The 10,000-nt window shown below is 38.5% G+C and overlaps 1 protein-coding gene and 1 long non-coding RNA gene across 3 annotated transcripts in view; one reads left to right on the top strand and one right to left on the bottom strand.

Moving 5' to 3' along the window:
* LOC128250339 (uncharacterized) overlaps positions 1-3,518 on the top strand; it is a 23,238-nt gene extending 19,720 nt beyond the window's left edge. For both annotated transcript variants that reach the window (XR_016237551.1, XM_089338180.1), the window contains exon 2: positions 2,862-3,518. Coding sequence is in view for 1 of the 2 variants with exons in the window: in XM_089338180.1 (XP_089194306.1) it covers positions 2,862-3,109 (248 nt within the window). In the remaining variant the exon portion in view is untranslated. The remainder of the gene's footprint in view (positions 1-2,861) is intronic.
* Positions 3,519-8,291: 4,773 nt separating this feature from the next.
* LOC149131615 (uncharacterized) overlaps positions 8,292-10,000 on the bottom strand; it is a 16,715-nt gene continuing 15,006 nt past the window's right edge. Inside the window, exon 2 of the long non-coding RNA XR_016237553.1 lies at positions 8,292-9,323. This is a non-coding gene — a long non-coding RNA (uncharacterized LOC149131615). The remainder of the gene's footprint in view (positions 9,324-10,000) is intronic.

The following is a 10,000-nucleotide window of genomic DNA, read 5'->3' as shown; positions in this document are numbered from 1 at the left end:
CGGCAGAGCTGTTGTAGAGCTTGGCGACACTCGCGGTGCCAATCGCCCAGTTTCGGTCTCTTCCTGATCCATGTTTGCAGTTCGGTGAGTGAGACGAGCTGCGCGAAGGCGTGCCTCACAAACGGCGCCCACACCTGTTCACCGTTGTCAATGAAGTTCCAGAGATGCCGCAGTCTCAGCGCATGTCTCCGCATCATTAACCACGGCATCCACAGTCCTCCATGTAACGGTTGTTGACAGCAAATGGATCGCCTCACCATCGGAACGCCACCCTTCCACAGAAAGCGGAAAAGTATGCGTTCTAGTTTCATGATGGTGGCATCGGGACAAGGCACGACGGTCAGGCGGTAATCGATGACTGATGCGATATACACATTAGGCACCTCCGCCCGGCCTTTTAGAGATAACTTTCTCTCGGCCCATGTTTGGCTGAGTTTGATCACTCTACTGGTGATCTCGTCCCAGTTCTTATCCATTTGGAGGTCCGGACTGAACCAGACCCCGAGCAGTTTAACCGGTCCGTCCGTCCAGCGTCCCACTACAGAGTCGCTGTTGGACGGTATGGGCTTGCTTCTCCAGGTGCCGAGTAACACACCCACTGACTTTTCCGGGTTAATTTTCTTATTGTACTACTGACATGCCCTCTTTGACAACCCAAATTCTTAAAATGAATTTATTGTCTTTCTGTACGAAACGATCGTCTTGCAAATTGAATAAATATTTTATCCCATATTAACATCTAATCTCCTCCATTTATGAAAAATATAACTGAATATATCGAGCTTCGTTCTATAACTTAAATCATATACGTAATATACTTATATAACTTTTCATATCTACGCCATTTAACACCAGTAAATCCAAAGTAAAGTATGAACAAACGTTATATATATATATATATGTGTGTGTGTGTGTGTGTGTGTGTGTGTGTGTGTGTGTGTGTGTGTGTGTGTGTGTGTGTGTGTGTGTGTGCATATGCATATATATGAATATGTATATATATATCTGTATATGTATATGTATATAAATGTGTGTACGGATGTCTATATACATACACACACACACACACACACACACACACACATATATATATATTCGTTTACTAGTTTCAATCATTTGACTGCGGCCATGCTGGAGCACCGCCTTTTAGTCGAAGAAATCGACACCAGGACATACTCTTTGAAAGCCTAGTACTCATTCTAACAGTCCCTTTGCCGAACCGCCAGGTTACAGGGACGTAAACACATCAACATCGGTTATCAAGCGCTGGAGAAGGGGGAAAGAAACACGGATACAAAGACACACACATAAAATAGACATGTGTGTGCGTGTGTGTGTGTGTGTGTGTGTGTGTGTATGTGTGCTTGTGTGTGTATATATATATGTGTATGTGTGTGTGTGTGTGTGTGTGTATGTGTGTGTACAACAGGCCTCTTTCAGTTTCCATCTACGAAACCCACTTACAAGGCTTTGGTCAGCCCGAGGCTATAGTAGAAGACACATTCCCAATATGTTACGCAGTGGGACTGAACCCGGAAGCATGTGGTTGGGAAGGAAGCGTCTTACCACACAACTACGCATGCTCCTATAATTCAGTACATTATACTGAATTCTTAAGCGATCTTCGAAGGAAAGCAATCTTTTGAGTGCAAATTTATCCCAAGTCTTGAGATAGTGGAAATTTTCACTCGTCCATGGACTATGTTCTGACCAGATAATATATTGTAGTTCACACCAGATGTGAGTGCCATATATATGCTTACATGTATGCTGCATTATCCTAGTGGACTTTATCGATATATTCGATGTGTTCAAAACCGAAACTTCACTCTGTCGCTTCCCATCGGTTCTGTTTCAAATATTCATCAATGAGATATATGTGCTTGTGTGCGCGTGTGTATATGTATGTACGTATGCACGTATGTATGTGTATACATACACATAGATATATATGTGTATGTAATACATATATTTATGCATATAAATGCATGTATATATATATGTGTGTGTGCTTATATATGGATATACATATGCATATATATATATATATATATATATATATATACATTATATTATATTATATTATATTATATATATATATATATATGTGTGTGTGTGTGTGTGTGTGTGTGTGTGTGTGTGTGTGTGTGTGTAATATACGTATGTATATATGTGTATGTATGTATATATATATGTGCATGAATTTTTATTTACATATATATATACATAGATAGATAGCGAGAGAGAGAGAGCGAGAGAGAGAGCGAGAGAGAGAGAGTGAGAGAGAGAGAGAGAGAGAGAGAGAGAGAGAGAGAGAGAGAGAGAAAGAGAGGGATAATATTATGTCGGATATTACAGAGTATTTGGAAGCTTTAAAATTATTTTTAGTTCAAATTTAAGCAAATCTAGTTTCATAATCCGCTGCAGAAAACATGTTCATCCTATTCTATCTCTGCATAATATTACAGCATAATGTACCACATGCTTAATATTTCTTTCTTCCTTGAACATGTGAGTGTGTGTGTGTGTGTGTGTGTGTGTGTGTGTGTGTGTGTGTGTGTGTGTGTGTGTGTGTGTGTGTGTGTGTGTGTGTGTGTGTATTTTTATATATATATATATATATATATATACATACACAGATGCATGCATTTACATATCTGTATACACAAACACACACAGAGGTCACCAACTGCTTACCCTGAGTAATTACTGAGAATACATACATACATACATACATACATACATACATACATACATACATAACTTTGCCAGTTGTAGCTCAAATTACTTCAAATTTTAACAGCATATGTAGAAACAGGTCAAAATGTTATGTTTAATGTTTGATATGTTTATCTTTTCAGGTATAGAAATAGCATTCACTGGAAGAGAAAAGGCGTTTTGTGTGTTGGAGTATGCTGAAACACAGTTGAACAAGGTTGTGTTGCGTGCATTTGTGAGAGTGTTCTCTAAAAAGTCACCAACGGCAATGCAGATTTGGACATGGCACAAAAAATTCAAAGAGGAAGGCTGTCTGTGCAGGGCAACAGGATCTGGACGACCACTAACATCGAAAGAGATGGTCGAGTGGGTTTGCCAAAAACTCTTGTGAAGCCTCAAGAAGTCCAGATTCTTCTAACGACAGTTTGGCACGTCCTGAGGAAACGCTTGCTAATGAAATCCTACAGGCTGCAGCTCGTTCAGGCCATAATGACAGATGACAAGCGAAAGTGCAAGCAATTCTGAAACTTGAAGAAGCCGAGTTCAAAGAACGTCTTGTTTTCAGTGATGAGGCCCCATTTCATACAAATGGCAAAGTCAATAAGCATAATGTTTGCATTTGGAGCGAATAAAATCCCCGTGCCACAGTTGAGCATGAGAAGGAATCACCAAAAGTGAATGTGTTCTGCACCATCTCCAAGAAGCATCTTCATGGCCCGTTTTTCTTTTCGTTCATAGAATCCATATACCTTTGAATTTCTCATTCAAATTTGGAGGAATAAATCTTATGTTGCTCAACATGAAGCCTGTTTAGTTTCATTCGCTTTGACTATGTAGTTTCTGTGATATTTATATCTCAAATGATATCAAATTTTTTTAAACACCCTGTATATTGTGCACCATCGTGTTCTGCTGTCAAAACCAGGATACGTGAACCATATGAAGTCATATGAAAATCGAAATGCCCGAGCAGGTACTAATCTAGAACTGCTTCTTATAACTTGTGCCATATGTCACAAAATTTGTAAGACAATAATCTAGACTAAAAAATATATACTAATTCACAAAAACATTCCTTCAGAATCAGATTCTAAAGGGCAAAGTTTTTGAAGGAATTTGAATAACATCTGTCTCTTGTGTTGTAAACCCTGTCAGCCAGCAACTAGTCTTAAAAGTCATCTGAGGGCTCATCAACAAAGGGATTGTGGTGTGTGTTGGTGTATGATGTGCGTATTGAATGGAAAGATGGAGCAATCACATATATATATATATAATATATATATAGTCAATAAGCATAATGTTTGCATTTGGAGCGAATAAAATCCCCGTGCCACAGTTGAGCATGAGAAGGAATCATCAAAAGTGAATGTGTTCTAAAACTATATATTTTATCTATAAAGCTCAATTTAATTTTAATTTTTTATAAATTGATTTTAATTGAGTTTTACCTGTAATTTTGGATTTTGTCCCTAATATATATATATATATATATATATATATATATATATATATATATATATATATATATATATATATATACATACATATATATATATATATATATATATATATATATGTATGTATGTATGTATGTATATATGTATGTATGTATAAATAAATAAATATATATATATATGTATAACTATCTATCTCTCTCTCTCTCTATATATATATACATACATACATACATACATACATACACATATCGTTTTCGTTTCACCGCCAGTAAGAACACCGAACAGATGGACAACCTAGAATGGGTACTCTAGTACTCGAGTTTCGGACTCTCCTAATACGCTTGTTATCGTAAACTCGGTTAGTCCTCATCAGCTCGATTCACCGAAAGTCGAATTTTTAAATATTCGTTACATCAATGCCAGTATTCGGTTGAACGCCTAGCCGTAAACAGAACCGAGATCAGTGAAAAAGTTTTATGTAAAAATTGTAAATATTATTGCAATACAATAGTATTATTTTCCAGCTAAATAAAGCACTGTAAAGGTAGAGTAATAAATAGAAAACAGTGGTAGAACAAGGCACCAATATTTGCTGGAAATAGCAGTCGCTAACCGTGTGATGCTATGTAAAGCTTTACTGAATGTATATTGACAAAGATGTGTGCGGGTAACGAATGTAAACAATTTTCGTCTAACTTCTAGTAAGAACACCGGATAGATGGACAGTCTAGGCTGGATAATCTTGTACTCTCGTTTCGGACTCTCCTAATACGCCTGTTATCGTAAATTCGGTTAGCCCTCATTAGCTAGGTTCACCGAAAGACAAAATGTTAAAATATTAGTTACATGAATGCCAAATATTAGTTACATCATGGCTCAGTGGTTAGAGCGTTGGGCTTACGATCGCGAGGCTGTGAGTTCAGGCTGCGAGTTCGTGTTGTGAGTTCGGGCTGCGTGTTGTGTTCTTGAGCAAGACACTTTATTTCACGTTGCTCCAGATCACTCAGCTGTAGAAATGAGTTGCGACCTCACAGATGTCAAGATGTATCGGCGCCTTTGCCTTTCCCTTGGATAAAACTGGTGGTGTGGAGAGGGGAGACCGGTATGCATGGGCGACTGCTGGTCTTCCATAAACAACCTTGCCCGGGCTTGTGCCTCGGAGGGTAACTTTCTAGGTGCAATACCATGGTCATTCATGAACGAAAAGGGTCTCAGCATATATATATATATATATATATATATATATATTTATTCTTTTATTTGTTTCAGTCATTTGACTGCGGCCATGCTGGAGCACCGCCTTTAGTCGATCAAATCGATCCCAGGACTTGTTCTTTGTAAGCCTAGTACTAATTCTATCGGATACTTTTGCTGAACCGCTAGATTACGGGGACGTAAACACACCAGCATCGGTTGTCAAGCGATGGGGGAACAAACACACACACACACACACACACACACACACACACAGATATATATATATCTCAGCATATATATATATAACGTGAGAGAGTTAGGGGTTGGGGGTACAACCCACTAAGGGATAGTATCTATCCAGTATACTGCTGGGAGGGTACCCAATTATTGCTACGCTAGTGCTATACTAGGTGCAATCAATAAGAGCGGGTAAAAGTGGAGGTTTTACCCAAAATTTGTGTAACAATTAGAAAATGGAGGATAATATGCTGAACCCAACTACTTGCAGACGGTGTATCCCGTTGAATTCATTAATTTAATTCATAGCAAAAGTGACAAAGGGAGGAAGAAAAGAAAAAGAAAGAAAGAACCAAAGCACAGGTGTCCATGGCAGACTATGTTATTTTGCCAACATGGTTTACATATAGAAGTACAAAGTACATAAGGAATTCGAGGATGAACAGAAGTTTAATCTTACAGCTGTTACGGCCTAGTTTTGGCAGACCCCATTCTATCCGAATATTCCTTTCCGGAGTGATTATCGGATGACATTTTGAAATGGGGTTACATGCCCGAACCTCTAGGCCTCTTCAGAGATTCACAAAGGGTTACATACAGATGTAGAGCAAGAGGTAAAAACAGAGGTGTGGTAGAGACCAGAAGAAAAACAACAGCAAAAATAAGATAGAAATAAAAATAAAAATACAATTGAAATCAAAATATAAATAAAAATAAAAATAAAAAATGCAAATAAGGGTACAGGAGGAAAAAAATAATAATAGTAGTAAAAGAGAATACATAAATGAAGGTATAGCATGTGGGACATGCAAACATATAGAAAAGATATATGTCAAAAAACCCTTAGAAACACAAGGCACCCAAAAAGCCTACAAACATTATAGATAGATCGCTATAGGCACTCCAATGCACATCTATATGTGTTGGTTCGTGTGCACAGCCTTACTCGGATGTCCCCTTACTCTCATGTGTGCATATACAAGTTTTTATAAGCAAGCATTCCACCACATACGTTGTTTGTGGCATCAGCTCTATTAGCCGTATCTAGAAAGCTGGAAGTGTTTTTTAGAAAGGAGGTTTTGTTGAGTGTGTGTGTGTCATTTCTGTATATATTGGAAGGTTCTATGTAGAAGTTCATTTTATACAAGTTATTAATGTTCTAGTAGCAATTAATGTTCTAGTAGCAATAACAGTGAAGGTGACGATGGCGGTGACAACAACAACAACAACAACAACAACAATAATATGCCAAACTTTCAAACTTAGCAGTGTAAGATATCCTGTTGCCTCTTCCAACGGCTCTACCATTCTGCTGCTAGTGGGGGAGGGTTGATTACTACCGCTAACTTCCTCCTTCCAATTGGGCAACTATTGTTTTAAACTGCCTACGCTTAGCTATATATATATATATATATATATATATATATATATATATATATGGGAGAATTTACGAAAACACAACAACGGACGAGGACAGGTGGTGTAAACAACAAAAGGATGTATTAGTTTAACGCTCGGGAATAGAGAAAGTCTTTATCGTTTCGAGCTACATGACGGGTTTCCTTCAGTTTCCGTCAACCAAACCCACTCACAAGGCTTTAGTCGGCCCGAAGCTATATTAGAAACACTTGTCCAAGGTGTCACGCAGTGGGATTGCCTCCGGAACCATGTGGTTGGTGGGCAAGCTACTTACCGCACAGCCACTCCTGTGCCTAAGTGTGAGACGCTTACAGCACCTAGGTTTCCCATGCAGCAGTCACCCATCTAAGTACTCACAAGGCTCGACGTTAGTTAAATTTGGTGATCGGACGAGAACCCGTGCTTTCAACGTGGTCCCAGGCAGCAGAAAACAATGGCTTCTGTGAGAAAACGTGCTCGTTAAAGAAAAGAATGTAATTTCAGAACCCTAGGTTGACAGATCATTCTAGCATCACTGTACATCAAAGTAGGCTTTGAACGACGAAGGGGACTGCTTTGCCTATATATGCAGAAAATATGTAGCGCTGAGCATGTATCAAAGCTTGTATTTAAGAGGGGTCAAAAATCAAGGAACTCATAAAAGACCCACATTTTTCAAGATTCAAAGAACAATGCTGAGGTTATAAAAAAATTCTTGGGAGCCATAAAGCAGATAACAGTTTCACCAAGATTTAAGGACTATGAAAGAAAGATTCCGAGTACCTTGGGGCCACCTCAAAATGTGTCTGAAACGCCGATTTTGTGAGACGTCTGAGTAAATGAACATTATATCAATGATAACGTTTTACCCTTTTTTTCACTATTATCTGATTCTATGAATGTAATTTAATCATAAACAACATCGTGTAAATCCATGATTTTTGTCTTTTTTTTCCAAAGGCAACAGTAATGATTTGTAGCCATTAAACCTTTTGCTTTTATATACATAGGAATTAGGGGTATAGCATGTCTCCAGAACCAGAGCTGATGGAGAAAAAGCTGATGACATATTTAGAATCAGCAAATAAGATTTACTTAAAAACAGATCTAATATCTCAAGCATCAAATCTTGTCATCTCCAATGTAATATATATTATCAAAAATTATATATATATATATATATATATAACACACACACACACACACACACACACACACACACACACACACACACACACACACACACACACCACACACACACATGACGGAAGTAAATAGACACCCTTATAATTGTCAAAATTTATTTAAATCTGAAATTATACATTCAAATTATTTATCAACTATTATATGAATATCTAATATTTAGGGGACATGCCCTATTAAGCATGCTAGTAGGACCCTATTAGGCATGCTACTGATCGGATGCCGAATATTCTCTTGAGGAATTTCTTGCCAAGTTTCATGTAGTAATCTCAAAAGATCTGGCTTTGAAGATGCTTTCTTGTTCTTTTTACGAAGTGTCCTGTCCATTATGCCCCAGATGTGTTCAATAGGGTTCATATCTGGTAACTGGCTTGCCACTTGCTTCCAGCCAATCTTGGATATTTTTCACCGTGTGACAAAGAGCCCCCATCTACCATAAATAAAGAATCTTCTTTAATCGTTTCACCACAGGAGAAGATTGGAAGGAGTCCTTTCTGCAATAGGGACACATATTTATCTGAGTTTATGCTTCCCTCACACTTCCCCAGCTCTGATTAATCATTGTCCCAAATTGCTCTCTAGGCTATCATAGAATAGCTTCCGTGTTTCGTTGTTGGCTGCAATCTTTTCACGACAGAAAATACAGCAAATCTGGACTCATCAGAGAATATAGCTTTGCTCTAAAATGCTAGTGGCCTCTCCGCCATCTCATTGGCCCAATCTTTTCTCTGCTGGTCGAAGAAGCGGCTTCTTTCTTGCTGCTCTGCCATAGTAACCAAGTTTGTGAAAATAGCTGAAAACTGATCTGGAACTGACATCAACTTGTTCTATGTGAGAGGCCTTGCTACGAGGATATCCTCCATATTTCTTTTAACAAAGTGAAAGATCCTATCAGAAAGACCTGGTCGACTTGCGTGAGGTGATGTAGACTTCTTCCCCTCTCTGGTGAATTGCACAATCACACTATTAACAGTAGAAAGCGGGATCCCAAGGTTTCCTGCGATTTTATACTGGCTAAGTCCACCTTCAGACTGATGCACAACACGGCATCCTTGAGATTTGGACAGTTCCAAGGCGCTTTTTTGTACGTCATTAAACAGTCACATATAAAACCTGAAACATAAAAATGTCAATTAATAAGAAAATCTAAACCTTTTCAAGTTAAAATAAACATAAAAAGATGGCGTGTCAATTTACTTCTGTCATGTCTATGTATATATTACGTGTGTGTATATGTGTGTGTGTGTGTGTGTGTGTGTGTGTGTGTGTGTGTGTGTGTGTGTGTGTGTGTGGATAGATAGATAGATAATCTTTTATATATGTATATCTGATTTATATATACATCTGATTTATATATATATATATACACACACACACACATGCGCGCGCATGTTATTTGTTAAAATTTTCCAGGGCTGCCTTGTGCGTGAAAAGCATATATAATACTTCCATACACGCATTCAGACACACACACACACACATTCACAGTCACACATACACTCACAAACCACACACACACACACACACATACACACACACACACACACTTGCACATACCCTCACCCCCACCCCTTCTCTCCCTGCACGCCTAATAACAGACACAAAAGCCGAGAAAGTGTTGTCTGTGTCTATTACGAACTTGATGTCAGCGGATTTTCGGCTGCTGGGTTAATGATGGTAGGTCAAGTTGACCTAACCGATTATTCACCTATTCCACCCCGCACTTCTCCACCCCCCCCCCTCAAGTCTCCATCCTACCGCCCACTCCTCTCACCTCCAACACAAACTAC

Source organism: Octopus bimaculoides, chromosome 20 (genome assembly GCF_046866305.1).
Source record: "Octopus bimaculoides isolate indiv1 chromosome 20, ASM4686630v1, whole genome shotgun sequence".
In the NCBI taxonomy this organism is placed as follows: Eukaryota; Metazoa; Mollusca; class Cephalopoda; order Octopoda; family Octopodidae; genus Octopus; species Octopus bimaculoides.
This window is presented reverse-complemented; position numbering and strand designations above follow the sequence as displayed.